At 42.2% G+C, this 19,301-nt stretch overlaps 2 protein-coding genes across 9 annotated transcripts in view; one reads left to right on the top strand and one right to left on the bottom strand.

The window, feature by feature from the left end:
* LOC121938501 (uncharacterized) overlaps positions 1 to 14,723 on the top strand; it is an 89,653-nt gene extending 74,930 nt beyond the window's left edge. For 3 of the 4 annotated variants that reach the window (XM_088077304.1, XM_088077250.1, XM_088077275.1), the window contains exons 5-6: positions 9,597 to 9,711; positions 10,944 to 14,723. In XM_088077304.1, coding sequence (XP_087933430.1) covers positions 9,597 to 9,711; positions 10,944 to 11,312 — 484 coding nt within the window. In that variant the 3' untranslated portion in view covers positions 11,313 to 14,723. The remainder of the gene's footprint in view (positions 1 to 9,596; positions 9,712 to 10,943) is intronic. The other variant, XM_088077342.1, reaches the window with a different exon arrangement.
* A 38-nt stretch (positions 14,724 to 14,761) lies between these two features.
* herc1 (HECT and RLD domain containing E3 ubiquitin protein ligase family member 1) overlaps positions 14,762 to 19,301 on the bottom strand; it is an 84,193-nt gene continuing 79,653 nt past the window's right edge. For all 5 annotated transcript variants that reach the window (XM_088077042.1, XM_088077193.1, XM_088077085.1 and 2 more), the window contains exons 77-79: positions 17,503 to 17,655; positions 16,403 to 16,708; positions 14,762 to 15,462 (exon numbers count right to left, since the gene is read on the bottom strand). In XM_088077042.1, coding sequence (XP_087933168.1) covers positions 15,277 to 15,462; positions 16,403 to 16,708; positions 17,503 to 17,655 — 645 coding nt within the window. In that variant the 3' untranslated portion in view covers positions 14,762 to 15,276. The remainder of the gene's footprint in view (positions 15,463 to 16,402; positions 16,709 to 17,502; positions 17,656 to 19,301) is intronic.

Below are 19,301 nucleotides of genomic sequence, written 5' to 3'. Positions count from 1 at the left end.
ATTTGACACGTCCCAAAAATGTCTGAAAAGCGTGTATTCTAGCTTGTAGAGACGCGCCATAATGGACACAAAGGAAATAGAGGCCAAAAAAGTCCAAAAACCCACTAATTTAGCATGGTGGAAAAAACGGCGACAAAGGCAATAGTATAGTATGGCGAAAAAGGTCAAAATTTTACACGTCCCAAAAATGTCTAAAAAGCACGTATTCTAGCTTGTAGGGACGCGCCATAATGGACACAGTGGAAATAGAGGCCAAAAAAGTCCAAAAACCCGCTAATTTAGCATGTTGGAAGAAACGGCGACAAAGGCAATAGTATAGTATGGCGAAAAAGGTCAAAATTTGACACGTCCCAAAAATGTCTGAAAAGCGTGTATTCTAGCTTGTAGAGACGCAGCATATAATGGACACAAAGGAAATAGAGGCCAAAAAGTCCAAAAACCCACTAATTTAGCATGTTGGAAAACGGCGACAAAGGCAATAGTATAGTATGGCGAAAAAGGTCAAAATTTGACACGTCCCAAAAATGTCTGTAAAGCGCATATTCTAGCTTGTAGAGAGGCAGCGCCATAATGGACACAGTGGAAATAGAGGCCAAAAAAGTCCAAAAACCCGCTAATTTAGCATGTTGGAAGAAACGGCGACAAAGGCAATAGTATAGTATGGCGAAAAAGGTCAAAATTTGACACGTCCCAAAAATGTCTAAAAAGCATGTATTCTAGCTTGTAGAGACGCGCCATAATGGACACAAAGGAAATAGAGGCCAAAAAAGTCCAAAAACCCACTAATTTAGCATGGTGGAAAAAACGGCGACAAAGGCAATAGTATAGTATGGCGAAAAAGGTCAAAATTTGACACGTCCCAAAAATGTCTGAAAAGCGCATATTCTAGCTTGTAGAGACGCGCCATAATGGACACAGTGGAAATAGAGGCCAAAAAAGTCCAAAAACCCGCTAATTTAGCATGTTGGAAAAAACGGCGACAAAGGCAATAGTATAGCATGGCGAAAAGGTCAAAATTTGACACGTCCCAAAAATGTCTGAAAAGCGCGTATTCTAGCTTGTAGAGACGCGCCATAATGGACACAGTGGAAATAGAGGCCAAAAAAGTCCAAAAACCCGCTAATTTAGCATGTTGGAAAAAAGCGGCGACAAAGGCAATAGTATAGTATGGCGAAAAGGTCAAAATTTGACACGTCCCAAAAATGTCTGAAAAGCGTGTATTCTAGCTTGTAGAGACGCGCCATAATGGACACAGTGGAAATAGAGGCCAAAAAAGTCCAAAAACCCGCTAATTTAGCATGTTGGAAAAAACGGCGACAAAGGCAATAGTATAGTATGGCGAAAAAGGTCAAAATTTGACACGTCCCAAAAATGTCTGTAAAGTGCATCTTCTAGCTTGTAGAGACGCGCCATAATGGACACAGTGGAAATAGAGGCCAAAAAAGTCCAAAAACCCGCTAATTTAGCATGTTGGAAAAAACTGCGACAAAGGCAATAGTATAGTATGGCGAAAAAGGTCAAAATTTGACACGTCCCAAAAAGGTATGAAAAGCATGTATTCTAGCTTGTAGAGACGCGCCATAATGGACACAAAGGAAATAGAGGCCAAAAAAGTCCAAAAACCTGTTAATTTAGCATGGTGGAAAAAACGGCGACAAAGGCAATAGTATAGTATGGCGAAAAAGGTCAAAATTTGACACGTCCCAAAAATGTCTGTAAAGCGCATATTCTAGCTTGTAGAGACGCGCCATAATGGACACAGTGGAAATAGAGGCCAAAAAAGTCCAAAAACCCGCTAATTTAGCATGTTGGAAAAAACGGCGACAAAGGCAATAGTATAGTATGGCGAAAAAGGTCAAAATTTGACACGTCCCAAAAATGTCTGAAAAGCGTGTATTCTAGCTTGTAGAGACGCGCCATAATGGACACAAAGGAAATAGAGGCCAAAAAAGTCCAAAAACCCACTAATTTAGCATGGTGGAAAAAACGGCGACAAAGGCAATAGTATAGTATGGCGAAAAAGGTCAAAATTTTACACGTCCCAAAAATGTCTAAAAAGCACGTATTCTAGCTTGTAGGGACGCGCCATAATGGACACAGTGGAAATAGAGGCCAAAAAAGTCCAAAAACCCGCTAATTTTGCATGTTGGAAAAAACAGCGACAAAGGCAATAGTATAGTATGGCGAAAAAGGTCAAAATTTGACACGTCCCAAAAAGGTATGAAAAGCGCATATTCTAGCTTGTAGAGACGCGCCATAATGGACACAGTGGAAATAGAGGCCAAAAAAGTCCAAAAACCCGCTAATTTAGCATGTTGGAAAAAACGGCGACAAAGGCAATAGTATAGTATGGCGAAAAAGGTCAAAATTTGACACGTCCCAAAAATGTCTGAAAAGCGTGTATTCTAGCTTGTAGAGACGCGCCATAATGGACACAGTGGAAATAGAGGCCAAAAAAGTCCAAAAACCCGCTAATTTAGCATGTTGGAAAAAACGGCGACAAAGGCAATAGTATAGTATGGCGAAAAAGGTCAAAATTTGACACGTCCCAAAAATGTCTGAAAAGCGCATCTTCTAGCTTGTAGAGACGCGCCATAATGGACACAGTGGAAATAGAGGCCAAAAAAGTCCAAAAACCCGCTAATTTAGCATGTTGGAAAAAACGGTGACAAAGGCAATAGTATAGTATGGCGAAAAAGGTCAAAATTTGACACGTCCCAAAAAGGTATGAAAAGCGCGTATTCTAGCTTGTAGAGACGCGCCATAATGGACACAGTGGAAATAGAAGCCAAAAAAGTCCAAAAACCCGCTAATTTAGCATGTTGGAAAAAACGGCGACAAAGGCAATAGTATAGTATGGCGAAAAAGGTCAAAATTTGACACGTCCCAAAAAGGTATGAAAAGCATGTATTCTAGCTTGTAGAGACGCGCCATAATGGACACAAAGGAAATAGAGGCCAAAAAAGTCCAAAAACCCGCTAATTTAGCATGTTGGAAAAAACGGCGACAAAGGCAATAGTATAGTATGGCGAAAAAGGTCAAAATTTGACACGTCCCAAAAATGTCTGAAAAGCGTGTATTCTAGCTTGTAGACGCGATATAATGGACACAAAGGAAATAGAGGCCAAAAAAGTCCAAAAACCCGCTAATTTAGCATGTTGGAAAAAACGGCGACAAAGGCAATAGTATAGTATGGCAAAAAAGGTCAAAATTTGACACGTCCCAAAAATGTCTAAAAAGCGCGTATTCTAGCTTGTAGAGACGCGCCATAATGGACACAGTGGAAATAGAGGCCAAAAAAGTCCAAAAACCCGCTAATTTAGCATGTTGGAAAAAACGGCGACAAAGGCAATAGTATAGTATGGCGAAAAAGGTCAAAATTTTACACGTCCCAAAAATGTCTAAAAAGCACTTATTCTAGCTTGTAGAGACGCGCCATAATGGACACAGTGGAAATAGAGGCCAAAAAAGTCCAAAAACCCGCTAATTTTGCATGTTGGAAAAAACGGCGACAAAGGCAATAGTATAGCATGGCGAAAAGGTCAAAATTTGACACGTCCCAAAAATGTCTGAAAAGCGCGTATTCTAGCTTGTAGAGACGCGCCATAATGGACACAGTGGAAATAGAGGCCAAAAAAGTCCAAAAACCCGCTAATTTAGCATGTTGGAAAAAACGGCGACAAAGGCAATAGTATAGTATGGCGAAAAAGGTCAAAATTTGACACGTCCCAAAAATGTCTAAAAAGTGCATCTTCTAGCTTGTAGAGACGCGCCATAATGGACACAGTGGAAATAGAGGCCAAAAAAGTCCAAAAACCCGCTAATTTAGCATGTTGGAAAAAACGGCGACAAAGGCAATAGTATAGTATGGCGAAAAAGGTCAAAATTTGACATGTCCCAAAAAGGTATGAAAAGCGTGTATTCTAGCTTGTAGAGATGCACCATAATGGACACAAAGGAAATAGAGGCCAAAAAAGTCCAAAAACCCGTTAATTTAGCATGTTGGAAAAAACGGCGACAAAGGCAATAGTATAGTATGGCGAAAAAGGTCAAAATTTGACACGTCCCAAAAATGTCTGTAAAGCGCATATTCTAGCTTGTAGAGACGCGCCATAATGGACACAGTGGAAATAGAGGCCAAAAAAGTCCAAAAACCCGCTAATTTAGCATGTTGGAAAAAACGGCGACAAAGGCAATAGTATAGTATGGCGAAAAAGGTCAAAATTTGACACGTCCCAAAAAGGTATGAAAAGCGTGTATTCTAGCTTGTAGAGACGCGCCATAATGGACACAGTGGAAATAGAGGCCAAAAAAGTCCAAAAACCACTAATTTAGCATGTTGGAAAAAGCGGCGACAAAGGCAATAGTATAGTATGGCGAAAAAGGTCAAAATTTGACACGTCCCAAAAATGTCTAAAAAGCACGTATTCTAGCTTGTAGAGACGCCATAATGGACACAGTGGAAATAGAGGCCAAAAAGTCCAAAACCCGCTAATTTAGCATGTTGGAAGAAACAGCGACAAAGGCAATAGTATAGTATGGCGAAAAAGGTCAAAATTTGACACGTCCCAAAAATGTCTGAAAAGCGCGTATTCTAGCTTGTAGAGACGCACCATAATGGACACAAAGGAAATAGAGGCCAAAAAAGTCCAAAAACCACTAATTTAGCATGGTGGAAAAAAAGCGGCGACAAAGGCAATAGTATAGTATGGCGAAAAAGGTCAAAATTTGACACGTCCCAAAAATGTCTGAAAAGCGCGTATTCTAGCTTGTAGAGACGCACCATAATGGACACAAAGGAAATAGAGGCCAAAAAAGTCCAAAAACCCGCTAATTTAGCATGTTGGAAGAAACGGCGACAAAGGCAATAGTATAGTATGGCGAAAAAGGTCAAAATTTGACACGTCCCAAAAATGTCTGAAAAGCGCATATTCTAGCTTGTAGAGACGCGCCATAATGGACACAGTGGAAATAGAAGCCAAAAAAGTCCAAAAACCCGCTAATTTAGCATGTTGGAAAAAACGGCGACAAAGGCAATAGTATAGCATGGCGAAAAGGTCAAAATTTGACACGTCCCAAAAATGTCTGAAAAGCGCGTATTCTAGCTTGTAGAGACGCGCCATAATGGACACAGTGGAAATAGAAGCCAAAAAAGTCCAAAAACCCGCTAATTTAGCATGTTGGAAAAAACGGCGACAAAGGCAATAGTATAGTATGGCGAAAAAGGTCAAAATTTGACACGTCCCAAAAATGTCTGTAAAGTGCATCTTCTAGCTTGTAGAGACGCCATAATGGACACAGTGGAAATAGAGGCCAAAAAGTCCAAAACCCGCTAATTTAGCATGTTGGAAAAACTGCGACAAAGGCAATAGTATAGTATGGCGAAAAAGGTCAAAATTTGCCACGTCCCAAAAAGGTATGAAAAGCATGTATTCTAGCTTGTAGAGACGCGCCATAATGGACACAAAGGAAATAGAGGCCAAAAAAGTCCAAAAACCTGTTAATTTAGCATGGTGGAAAAAACGGCGACAAAGGCAATAGTATAGTATGGCGAAAAAGGTCAAAATTTGACACGTCCCAAAAATGTCTGAAAAGCGTGTATTCTAGCTTGTAGAGACGCGCCATAATGGACACAAAGGAAATAGAGGCCAAAAAAGTCCAAAAACCCACTAATTTAGCATGGTGGAAAAAACGGCGACAAAGGCAATAGTATAGTATGGCGAAAAAGGTCAAAATTTTACACGTCCCAAAAATGTCTAAAAAGCATGTATTCTAGCTTGTAGAGACGCGCCATAATGGACACAAAGGAAATAGAGGCCAAAAAAGTCCAAAAACCCACTAATTTAGCATGGTGGAAAAAACGGCGACAAAGGCAATAGTATAGTATGGCGAAAAAGGTCAAAATTTGACACGTCCCAAAAATGTCTGAAAAGTGCATATTCTAGCTTGTAGAGACGCGCCATAATGGACACAGTGGAAATAGAGGCCAAAAAAGTCCAAAAACCCGCTAATTTAGCATGTTGGAAAAAACGGGGACAAAGGCAATATTATAGCATGGCGAAAAGGTCAAAATTTGACACGTCCCAAAAATGTCTGAAAAGCGCGTATTCTAGCTTGTAGAGACGCGCCATAATGGACACAGTGGAAATAGAAGCCAAAAAAGTCCAAAAACCCGCTAATTTAGCATGTTGGAAAAAACGGCGACAAAGGCAACAGTATAGTATGGCGAAAAAGGTCAAAATTTGACACGTCCCAAAAATGTCTGTAAAGTGCATCTTCTAGCTTGTAGAGACGCGCCATAATGGACACAGTGGAAATAGAGGCCAAAAAAGTCCAAAAACCTGTTAATTTAGCATGGTGGAAAAAACGGCGACAAAGGCAATAGTATAGTATGGCGAAAAAGGTCAAAATTTGACACGTCCCAAAAATGTCTGAAAAGCGTGTATTCTAGCTTGTAGAGACGCGCCATAATGGACACAGTGGAAATAGAGGCCAAAAAAGTCCAAAAACCCGCTAATTTAGCATGTTGGAAGAAACGGCGACAAAGGCAATAGTATAGTATGGCGAAAAAGGTCAAAATTTGACACGTCCCAAAAATGTCTGAAAAGCGTGTATTCTAGCTTGTAGAGACGCGCCATAATGGACACAAAGGAAATAGAGGCCAAAAAAGTCCAAAAACCCACTAATTTAGCATGGTGGAAAAAACGGCGACAAAGGCAATAGTATAGTATGGCGAAAAAGGTCAAAATTTTACACGTCCCAAAAATGTCTAAAAAGCACGTATTCTAGCTTGTAGGGACGCGCCATAATGGACACAGTGGAAATAGAGGCCAAAAAAGTCCAAAAACCCGCTAATTTTGCATGTTGGAAGAAACAGCGACAAAGGCAATAGTATAGTATGGCGAAAAAGGTCAAAATTTGACACGTCCCAAAAAGGTATGAAAAGCGTGTATTCTAGCTTGTAGAGACGCGCCATAATGGACACAAAGGAAATAGAGGCCAAAAAAGTCCAAAAACCCACTAATTTAGCATGGTGGAAAAAACGGCGACAAAGGCAATAGTATAGTATGGCGAAAAAGGTCAAAATTTGACACGTCCCAAAAATGTCTGAAAAGCGCATATTCTAGCTTGTAGAGACGCGCCATAATGGACACAGTGGAAATAGAGGCCAAAAAAGTCCAAAAACCCGCTAATTTAGCATGTTGGAAAAAACGGCGACAAAGGCAATAGTATAGCATGGCGAAAAGGTCAAAATTTGACACGTCCCAAAAATGTCTGAAAAGCGCGTATTCTAGCTTGTAGAGACGCGCCATAATGGACACAGTGGAAATAGAAGCCAAAAAAGTCCAAAAACCCGCTATGTTAGCATGTTGGAAAAAACGGCGACAAAGGCAATAGTATAGTATGGCGAAAAAGGTCAAAATTTGACACGTCCCAAAAATGTCTGAAAAGCGTGTATTCTAGCTTGTAGAGACGTGCCATAATGGACACAGTGGAAATAGAGGCCAAAAAAGTCCAAAAACCCGCTAATTTAGCATGGTGGAAAAACGGCGACAAAGGCAATAGTATAGTATGGCGAAAAAGGTCAAAAATTGACACGTCCCAAAATGTCTGAAAAGCGCATATTCTAGCTTGTAGAGACGCCGCCATAATGGACACAGTGGAAATAGAGGCCAAAAGTCCAAAAACCCGCTAATTTAGCATGTTGGAAAAAACGGTGACAAAGGCAATAGTATAGTATGGCGAAAAAGGTCAAAATTTGACACGTCCCAAAAAGGTATGAAAAGCATGTATTCTAGCTTGTAGAGACGCGCCATAATGGACACAAAGGAAATAGAGGCCAAAAAAGTCCAAAAACCTGCTAATTTAGCATGTTGGAAAAAACGGCGACAAAGGCAATAGTATAGTATGGCGAAAAAGGTCAAAATTTGACACGTCCCAAAAATGTCTGAAAAGCGCATCTTCTAGCTTGTAGAGACGCGCCATAATGGACACAAAGGAAATAGAGGCCAAAAAAGTCAAAAAACCCGCTAATTTAGCATGTTGGAAAAAACGGCGACAAAGGCAATAGTATAGTATGGCAAAAAAGGTCAAAATTTGACACGTCCCAAAAATGTCTAAAAAGCGCGTATTCTAGCTTGTAGGGACGCGCCATAATGGACACAGTGGAAATAGAGGCCAAAAAAGTCCAAAAACCCGCTAATTTAGCATGTTGGAAAAAACGGCGACAAAGGCAATAGTATAGTATGGCGAAAAAGGTCAAAATTTGACACGTCCCAAAAATGTCTATAAAGCACGTATTCTAGCTTGTAGAGAAGCGCCATAATGGACACAGTGGAAATAGAGGCCAAAAAAGTCCAAAAACCCGCTAATTTAGCATGTTGGAAAAAACGGCGACAAAGGCAATAGTATAGTATGGCGAAAAAGGTCAAAATTTGACACGTCCCAAAAATGTCTGAAAAGCGTGTATTCTAGCTTGTAGAGACGCGCCATAATGGACACAAAGGAAATAGAGGCCAAAAAAGTCCAAAAACCCGCTAATTTAGCATGTTGGAAAAAACGGCGACAAAGGCAATAGTATAGTATGGCGAAAAAGGTCAAAATTTGACACGTCCCAAAAATGTCTAAAAAGCGCGTATTCTAGCTTGTAGGGACGCGCCATAATGGACACAGTGGAAATAGAGGCCAAAAAAGTCCAAAAACCCGCTAATTTAGCATGTTGGAAAAAACGGCGACAAAGGCAATAGTATAGTATGGCGAAAAAGGTCAAAATTTTACACGTCCCAAAAAGGTATGAAAAGCATGTATTCTAGCTTGTAGAGACGCGCCATAATGGACACAAAGGAAATAGAGGCCAAAAAAGTCCAAAAACCCACTAATTTAGCATGGTGGAAAAAACGGCGACAAAGGCAATAGTATAGTATGGCGAAAAAGGTCAAAATTTGACACGTCCCAAAAATGTCTGAAAAGCGCGTATTCTAGCTTGTAGAGACGCGCCATAATGGACACAGTGGAAATAGAAGCCAAAAAAGTCCAAAAACCCGCTATGTTAGCATGTTGGAAAAAACGGCGACAAAGGCAATAGTATAGTATGGCGAAAAAGGTCAAAATTTGACACGTCCCAAAAATGTCTGAAAAGCGTGTATTCTAGCTTGTAGAGACGCGCCATAATGGACACAGTGGAAATAGAGGCCAAAAAAGTCCAAAAACCCGCTAATTTAGCATGTTGGAAGAAACAGCGACAAAGGCAATAGTATAGTATGGCGAAAAAGGTCAAAATTTGACACGTCCCAAAAATGTCTGTAAAGCGTGTATTCTAGCTTGTAGAGACGCGCCATAATGGACACAGTGGAAATAGAGGCCAAAAAAGTCCAAAAACCCACTAATTTAGCATGTTGGAAAAAACGGCGACAAAGGCAATAGTAGTTAGTTTTTTCACGGAAAATGCCGTCTTCTTCTTCTCTGCTGTCGACGTCGGGACGTTGCAGCTGATGCCCTCCTGTAGATTTGTGGAAAAATGTCAGACTCAGTCAGTGTGTCCTCGTGTATCTGACTAACCTCCTGTCCTCCGTGTCTTCTGTCTCTCTTCATTGCAGTGGACATTTCCTCAGCATCATCATGAAAATAGAAGAAATGCTTCACAGCTGGTTTCCTCACGTCAGACCGAACCTGACGCAGACCGATGAGCGCGCTCCTGCCAAGAAGCAAAAGGTAAACAAGTGAATGTGATGTCGCGGTTGAGTCTGTGAATCTTTGAGGTAAACGACGACTTCTGAAATCATTCATTTACGTATTTACATTTTTCAACATATTATACTTTGATAAATTCAGCATAGCTTGCAATGATTTCGTTTATTTTTTACTTTTTTGAAACGCTAAACTTACTTTTCGAATGACTTTTTGCAGCAAACTATCCCGTGGCCTTTTTAAAAAAAAAACTTTTTCGGCACACTATCCTCTAACAAACTAAACCGTCACATTTTTCTTCAGTATACTAAATTAGTACATTTTTACTATACTACTATTCTAATACTATAAAGTGACAAATTTGGTGTACTATACGAGGACACTTGTTTTATCTTTTTGATAAACTATACCATGATGTTTTTCAGCGTAGTATATTATGACGTTTAAGCAACTTTTTTCAGCTTACTACTTTTCAGAATAATATACTAAAACTTTTTTTCCTCTTTTTTGGACATTACTATGATTTTATTTTACTTTTTCGACATACAATGAAAACCTTGGCATACTTTACCAGACATTTCTAAAAACTTTTTTTGTCAAACTTTACTATGATAATTTAGCAAACTGTAGTGTGACTTTAAAAACTACACCATGACTTTTTCTTTTTTTTACTTTTCGACAAACTATACTATGACTTTTTTATGACTTCTGGACATACTATACTATCATATTTTTAAAACTTTACATACCAAAACATACCAAACTATACATACTCACAAATTTAGCATACATTCTTTTTTTAAAAAACTTTTTCAACATCCTAAACTATGACTTTTTTAAAATGTTTTTTGGATATACTATACTATGTGTTTTTTTCACTTTTGTCAACATATAATTTATATTTTTTAGATATTTTAAACTTCTGTTGACACACTAAATGCCACATTTGGAATACTATCTCTGAGTGACAATTTTCAAATCTTTATTTTGACAAACTACAACATGATTATTATTTTATATTCATTCATATTTTATTTGCAATTTGCAATTTTTAATTGATTAATTTTATCAGGAATCATTCGAATAAAAATACTGACTCAGATGATCCTCAAAAGTGCCAAAAATCGGCCCGATAATCTGCCGACCCCTGATTTAGTTACTAAGAAGATGAAAATAAAGACGCGTGTGAAATGTGAATTTCTTTCTTACCTCTCTGTGCTCGTGACGGTGATGTCGTCCTCGTGTTTCCTCTCCAGCAGCGTCACGCCGGTGCCTCCCCTCCTCCCGCCTCTCCGCTGTCGCTCTGCTCCTCGGACTCCTCCACGCGCCTCAAGTGGCTCCACACGTCCCCCATCTGCTCCCTGAAGACGCCTCAGTCCACACTCAGCCAGCCCGCCGTCTCCGCCTCCCCTCCGCCGCCACGCTGCGGCCAGGACGTCACCCAGGACAGCGCCGTCTCCTCCAGCACCGACCCACGCTCTGTGCCCGGGCGCCGCCTCCCCGTTGAGCCCCGCCTCAGCCGGGGGCCGCCGCCCTTCAAGATCAGGTCGCCGTGTCTGGAGAGACTCCTGCAGGCGAAGGACAGCATCATCGCTCCGAGGACAGACGGAGGATGGCTGTCCTGAGAGGACCCCGCCGCTGATCCGGGGTCAGATGTCATCGTTCAGGCTTCCACACTTCAAGGCCTTAAAAATCGCATGTTTTTTTAAAATCTGCAGCTGACGTGACGACTCTCCGGCAGGATGTTGACGGCAGACGAGGCATCATTTGTAAAGACTCGTTCTGATGGCGGTGGACTCCGAGGACACTTTGACAGCAGCCGTGTGAGGACACGTCGGAGCTCAGGGGGTTTTGTCTTCTGATGAGATCACGGGTTCAAACCGAACCTGAACGCCGCCGCAGTCTGACTGAACGGCGTCTGACGCCAAAACTCTGGCAGCTGCTGCAGCAGAACAGCAGCGTTCTTTCCACAGAAAATGAGGTTGATGGTATTTTTGGATATATTTAAATCAGGGCTGCCAGCTTTAACGCGTTAATCACGATGCGTTTGAGGTCTGTGCGTAACGCATAATTGGTTTTTAATCGCGTTAATTACTGGACAGAATTCTCGTCTGTGAGATGCCGTAGCCGGTTTAAACTGAGGAATAAGCGGTACTAACCATGTGATGCTAACTTGTCAGGCAATAAATTTAAATAACGCTAAATTTCAGCGATGTAAAAACAGCACGGTCCCTGACCTCTGACCTCCAGATATCTGAAAGAAAACTCGATTAATTCCTAATCAAGACCATCTGGTGGGAATTGCTTCACTTTAAAACAGTTTTTAAATTCAAAATAACAGAATTGAAATTAAATTGAAACAAAAAAAAAAAATGAGATTAACTGTAGAAATACTGCGATTATAAAATGGATGATTCGACAGCCCTGATTGAAATATGTCACGAATGAATTCAAAGTCCAATTTCTATTCAAAAAAGCTTGAACTGCAGTTTTCTGAGTGATTTGAACGTGTTTTATCACAGAAAAGTTTGACTCAACACACGAAACTTTATCTCGCTCTCGGTTTTCACGTATAGATCAGCTTTCGTTCTTATTTTTAACGTGTTCACACCGAACGCGATGTGAGCGTTTCACGTGGCGACTTGACAAAGTCAGTGCAAAGATGCAAATAGATGCGAATTTGGGCGGCACGATGGACTCGGTGGACTCGGTGGACACGTTAGACGTGACGTGGTGGATGTTAAAACGAATATTTCACATCTTTGCGTCTATTGTGAAGCTGAAAATTTTCAGTTTGAGGGAGAATTCTGCGTGACGCTGTGTTGTGATATCCTGTCAGTTTTAAGATTCTTTTGACGTTACTGAGAGACAAACTGCGTCTGTCCGTGGACACACGGAGCGTCAGCGCTGTGGAGACACGACAAAGACAGACCTGAAGTTCAGCCAGCAGAGATATAAAGTTCAGCTCTGAAAGCACACCTGCGCCTGTCAGCCGTTTCTCTTTAAAACGCTCCGAGCGACGAAGTTTGTCTTTTATTGTGGAACGTAAACAGCGGCGAGCGACTGAAGTCATTTCACTGTTCGCCGTTCGCCATTCAACAATAACCACAGCCACTGAGGGCGAATTTTCACAAGTTGTAAAATGCTCCGAAATGACTCCGATATGACTCCAGCAGCTGAAGTTTTTTTTTATCGCATTCGGTGTGAACGAAGCGTAACAAATCTATTTGGTGCCTGTAAACGTTTAGATTTCGGCGGCGTTGTGAATCAGCGCAGAGAGGCAGCGGACGCTCAGAAACATCTGTTCAAAGAGAGGCTTTTTAAATTAATTACGGTACTCGCAGTACTCTGAGGGAGTTATCGATCGCTGTGTTTTAATTTCTCTCCGTATGAGCCGAGATTTTTTTCTTTGCGTGTGTAAAATCGCAGCCGGCGTTCTGAGTTCAGCTGAAGTGACGAGATGGCGAGTAGAAACGTCGGTGTGTCACTGATGTTTTATTCAGGTATCGAACCCGCGCAGAAGCGACGGAGCGCGTCGTCCGCTGCAGCTCAGCGAGGGGAAACACGTCAGAAGCTTCATATCAAGTTACAACTTCTTATGCTGATAAAACGCCAAAATATCTAATTTCTTAATAATTTGATTTGATGGTTTTATTTCGATGAAAAACTGCAGCTGCGTTAACACAAAGTTTACTCTTCGAGTCTGTTGTCTTCGTTTTTCGCGTCTAACTACAGTGACTGAAGGTTAATTTAGCTAATTTTCCGTTTACTGAACTGCAGCCCGGCCGGGTCGGATCGCAGCTGGCGGCGTCGCTCATTTGACAATTACAGCTAAGTAACGCCATCCTGACGTGACGGCGTTGCTATGGAAACACTGTGTCCACCCTCCAGTCTTTTGGGTGAGTAAGCGGCTTCATTTTGAGCCGTTCAGCATCGTTCACAATGTTATCACTGTTAGCTACTCTGTTAGCACCGCCTGCTGTGCTCACGGCTAACGGTGCTAACAGAGTTAACGATGCTAAAAGCCAAAAGCCATTTACTCACCGAGCCCGAAGGAGACGGAGGGTGAGCGTAATGTTCCCGCTGCAACGCGTCCTGCCTCCTGGATGACGTGACTCGCTGAAAGAGCGTCGCTGCTAACTAGCTGATGTTATTTCACGCCAAACGGGGGCGGTGTGCAGCGCGGAGCGCCGAGGAGAGCGGAGGGTGGCGGCCTACTTTTTTTTGTTAAAGTCACTGGTAAGTTAATGAGTGTCGGGCTATCGAAAGCTAAATGAAACTAATTTTGGGGTTTTTTTTTGCTCTATTTTGGTCCCTTGGTCGACGCGCTGCAGCGGCACAGAGGACAGATTCTGCGCCGTGAGGCTCTGAGACAACATTATCTTCTCTCCTCTGCTTAGGAAAGTTTTTTTTAGCTCACAGAAACTTTTAAAACGACACGGTGTCTGATTTTTGTTTTAGATGTAGAGTCGGCAAAAAGTGTTGCACACTTACGACCTGTTGTTAGCGCCGTTAGCCTGTTTACTACATTACATGAACGCCGCTGACACACTGAAAGTCTCGCTGAGCTTCTTCAAACTTAAAAACTTTATATGGAAAAAAATACTACAGATTGTCAAATATTTGTATTAACCAGCCAAATCTGATTCTGGTTCAGGATCCTGAGTCGGGTACAGAGTTAGAAATCAGTCAACGTCTGAACTCCGGCTGCTGCAGAACAGCATATTTTTGACCTGTACTCGGTCCTGTCCCTGAACGCCTCATGCAGACGTGCGTTTAAATTAATTTTTTTAAAGTGACGTCTCTGAAAGCGACTGATAACTAAAGTACGCAAGTTTTTTATAAAGACCAAACGTAAACTCCGAGCCTCTCTTTAACGTCAGCTCTGCCGACACGAGCAGCTGTTTGAACTCACTTCTTTCTCTGTAAATAGTTTTGTTTTTGCGGTTTAGTTTCTCCCCGAGGAGACGGCCTTTGTCATATTTTGTACTTCTGAAATCAACAAATAAATGTGATGTTTGCTTTCTGACAGAAAATCTTTGTCTTTCTTTAATCAACAGACTGAAACAACCAATCAACTCTGCAGCATTTATTGTTGTTTTTTTTGTTTGCTTCGGGAAACTCGGCGTAGGCAATGAAAACAATAAATATGGATATTATGCAAAACATTTTTCCTAATGAAGCATTTTACACAATGTACAATATTCTTTTCCTCCTCCACCGCTCGCTGGAATATTCTATACACAGATCCAAACAAATAAACAGACCTCCATGCAGAAACCCTGAAAATGGGATGTGGAGTAATGAGCAAAAAAATTAAAATTAACACTAAATGCACTTCTCGTGTGGATTTCTGTGTCATTTAAAAACTGCTAATAAACCACGAGGAGAAATGAAATCTGTGCTGTTTCAAAGACATAAAATGATTTAAAAAGTGGCCTCAGGAGTTCCCTACGACTGGTGCACTGATGACCAAGCATCGCCGCGAGTGTGTGTGTGTTCAGGTACAGTCCGAGTGTGTGTGTTCAGGTACAGTCCGTGTGCCCGCTTGTTATCGATTCGTGTGTGTGTGTGTGTGAGGTGCCTGTGTCAGTAGTCCGTGTCGGAGCCCTCGGCGTTGTCCACGTTCCTGGAGAGCATGTAGTTGTCCATGTCGATGGAGCGGCAGTTGTTGATGGCGTAACGCAGCCGCTCCGCCATGACGGCCTGGCTGGAGTACGGAGGCAGACGCAGCTGGAAGAAGCAGGTCTGAGAGGTCGGCAGGCTGTCGTACGGCTGCAGACGACACACACACACACACACACACACACACAGAAACAAGCAATAAAAATTAACAGCGGTTCACTGATGCACTGTGAAAGCTCTGTTTTTAAAGGTGCTATTTAATTTAAGTTATTATTATTATTAACATCTTTATAATAAGAATATGGCTTGCTGAACTGCTCTGGTGTTTGGGATTTAGTGTTTGACTGTTCTCTAAATCAAACAGACGTAGTTAAAACTTTTAACAAAACTACAAAAATGACACAAAAATCAGTTTTTAAAAAACATTTTTCATCATCGCAAAATGTCAGTTTGGTGAATATTTGCTCTCGTCCACGTGCACAGGGATCCTTTTTTGGTTTGTTTGTTTTATACAAATTTTTCTCTAAATTTTGGCGCCTCGTTCACATGCAAACTGAGTTTTAAGTGACAAAAGCAGATTTTGAAAACCCCGCGTTCTGTGGATTCGTGGGAGACGACCGCAAACTGCGGTCGTGATGTCACCGATCTCACAGCATCCGCACATCACCAGTTTCCACGGCGACAGAAGGGGCGGTGTCTTCAAAAGAAAAACGCTGTTGTCGTGTGAACGAAAAGCCAAACCGCGACAAAAGTTAAACGTTTCGCTGCCGTGTAAACGGACCCTTAATCACCGCCTCCTGGCCTGCATGATCGTTTGATTATTATTATGTTTTTTTAGGGAAGTAAAAATATCCGTTTTATAAAAATATCCCTGAACGTGACGTCAGACTACAAACATGAGCGGCAGAGTGATTTCCTGTCTGTCTACATCGTCCTGTTTAATACAAAAAAAAGAATTGACACAAAAATCCTAAAAGAGAGAAAACCTTCAGATATAAGTGAGCATGTATGAAAAGTCTCCTGATGCAGGAAACCAGAATCCTCGCTCAGTGTTTGAGGACGCGTTGCTCTTATTCCGGTCCGAACTCACCCGGTCCACCTTCATGATCTGGAACCGCTGCGAGATGTCGGCCGTGTTGGCGGGCAGCCTGGAGCGTCCGGACACGAAGCGCATGAAGAGGACTCGCTCCTCGTTGGAGAACTCCTCCAGCGTCTGCCAGAACCACTGCACCAGCGAGTGCTGCTCGTCCACCTCCCTGTAGCGCACCACCTTCTTCAGCACGTCGCAGCAGATCTCCGGCATCCCGCACACCATCTGCTCCAGCTGCTTCGCCGTCAGCAGCGACAGCAGCGGCACCGGCACGATCCACGACATGCCCTCGCGCACCGCCGCCACCTGAGCGGGGACAGGACGGGGTTAATGTCTGTATGCATGCTCTCCGCAATCCTCTGTCAGATTATTACAAAACATATATATTTTCTATTTTTACGATGCAGATGAGTGTTTTTACGTCTCTGGTTTTCAAACTCAGCGGAGCCGAATAAGAATTTGTTTGTGCTCAAAGCAAAAAAAGAATAACAAAATATATATTTTTTTTTTTATTAAAAAAATAAAATATTCCAGAGTTTGTTCCAGCATGAAAACGTGGAAAAGTCATGGAGATCTGCTCCACAGCCTGTGTGAAACACACGATGTGTCCAACGACTCTCACTCTCTTTTCTCTGATTCTTGCTGTGATTAATGGTGTCGTTTCGGGTTTGGAAGACTCGTGCTGCTGTGATGGAAAGCTTCAGAAAAACTTAAAAAAAAAAAAAAAATCCTAAAATGTTTTCTTGAAAAACCACAAAAATTTAATAAATAAATAAATGAATTTTGTTAAGAAAAAAACGGTGAAAATGCTTTCTCTAAAACTCGCCAAAATATTTAATTAGGAAAGAAAATTATCCAAAAAAAGTATGCTCTTTAAAATTTGCTCAGTCATGGAAATGTTTTGGTAAAAATGTAAATAAATCCTAATATTTCTGCTGAGCTGTTCACACAGCTAATGAAAATGAATTAACATTGATATTCCTGCCTTGTGATATTTACTGATAATCAAAAACCTGTTTGATGTTCAAAATGTTTAAATTCAGTGTGTTTCTCCTCCCGAGGACGCAGAGACGTGAAAGAACGCCGCGGCGTCAGTTTACCTGTCGATCGATCTCGTGCAGACGGTACTCGATGGCTCGCTCCACGTACTCCTTCCTGTTGGAGAAAGTGAGCGGGATGCTGTTTCCTCCGGGGATGATGGGAACCATCTTTCCATCTGCGCTTTGTCCGACAAACGAATCCAGAGGAATCATCTGAAACACACACACACACACACACACACACACACACACACACACACACACACACACACACACACACACACACACACACACACACACACACACACACAGTAATCAGCCCGGTAAATCTAACAGCCCGAGGGCGACTTAATTCGAATAACAAGCGGCATCAAACATCTCTCCAGGTCTGTTGGATTGATTTATATTTCGGAGGATTTATTTGTAGGTAAATGTATATAGTTATTGTATGTAAATCTACATATTTTTTCGCTTCTGGTGATTTCATTTATGCTTCAAAACACAGATGTGGAGTTCATCGCTGACGATTATCACGCTGAATTAAACCTGTAAGTATCGTAAAATCGTGCTATTCACGGAGATTATTTTTGCCGATAATTAAAAAACGTCATTCAAAAATCCCAGACGGTTTTTGACGAGGGAACCGGAGCGACGCTGACTTCCGGGTTGGCCTACAAAGATTAGGTCATCCTTTGGCCGCTCTGTAACGAGCCAGCAGATCGTTTACGGAGCTGAAACGTATCTGATGATATTTTTCTCCGTTCTGGCAGCAACATCAGATCATAACCTGATGATCTGACTTCTGACTGCTCGCTCCGGCAGAGTTCAAACTGAAGCTGATTCTCACAGCACATGCAGCCTCCTCCTCCTCCTCCTCCTCCTCCTGCTCCTCCTCCTCCTCCTCCTCCCCCTCCTGCTCCTCCTCCTCCTCCTCCTGCTCCTCCTCCTCCTCCTGCTCCTGCTCCTCCTCCTCCGTGAGTCTGGGAGTGCAGCCAGCTCTCCGGCAGGCAGGATGTGCTGCATCAACAGCGGCTCTGGATTCCTGCAGCTCGAGGCTTTACAGAGCGGAGGCTGCGTCAGGTTGTTTGGACAGAAGAGGGGCGCTCTGTCTGAGGGTCCTGGGTGGGGGGGCTGAGTATCAGAGAGAGAACAGAGTGTACAGGAGCAGGGAGGAGGAGGAGGAGGAGGAGGAGGAGGAGGAGGAAGCTCCCACGATGCTCAGCCTGGTTACACACTCATTACTATCCCGGAGCTCTGAACTCAGATTTCAGGGCGGCGTTTGGTGGGTTAATGTTGGACTGTCCGCTGTAAACAGGATTAACCCCGCTGGCTCCAGTGAGCGCTCTGAGGGCGCGGCGTGGTCGCGGTATGTGACATCATGTAAACTCTGTTTTCGGGTTTCAGCTCTGGGAATCAAAAACAGGCTGACGAGGCTCTGCAGCAGCATGTGAGTGATTCTGATGAATCAAACGCTCACACGGTGGAGGATGTGTTAACCCTTCGTATGTATTTCCTCCATATGCCAAATATGGTCAAAATGACCTCATCAGGTGGAAAATAGTCAAAATGACAAATTCAGAGTCAAAAGCCCAGAATGACACCCAGAAATAATACAAGTCCTGTTTTTCTGCTCTGATGGCTGTGGGATCAAAAATGTCAGTTTGAATGGGTTTCAATGGAGCATTTTTGGACCTGAACAGTCTGAATGTAACTATTTAGTTTCCACAGTGTATTTTAGACTTATTGTAGGAGCTGAGCTGCAAATTCACTGATTACACTCAAATACACAATCTGGACTACATTTAGGACACATGCATCAACACACACACAGTTATCACAACAGGAAGAGTGAGAGCACG

This window comes from Plectropomus leopardus, chromosome 1 (assembly GCF_026936395.1).
Source record: "Plectropomus leopardus strain MGB_pleo_1.0 chromosome 1, ASM2693639v1, whole genome shotgun sequence".
NCBI classification, from domain to species: domain Eukaryota; kingdom Metazoa; phylum Chordata; class Actinopteri; order Perciformes; family Serranidae; genus Plectropomus; species Plectropomus leopardus.
This window is presented reverse-complemented; position numbering and strand designations above follow the sequence as displayed.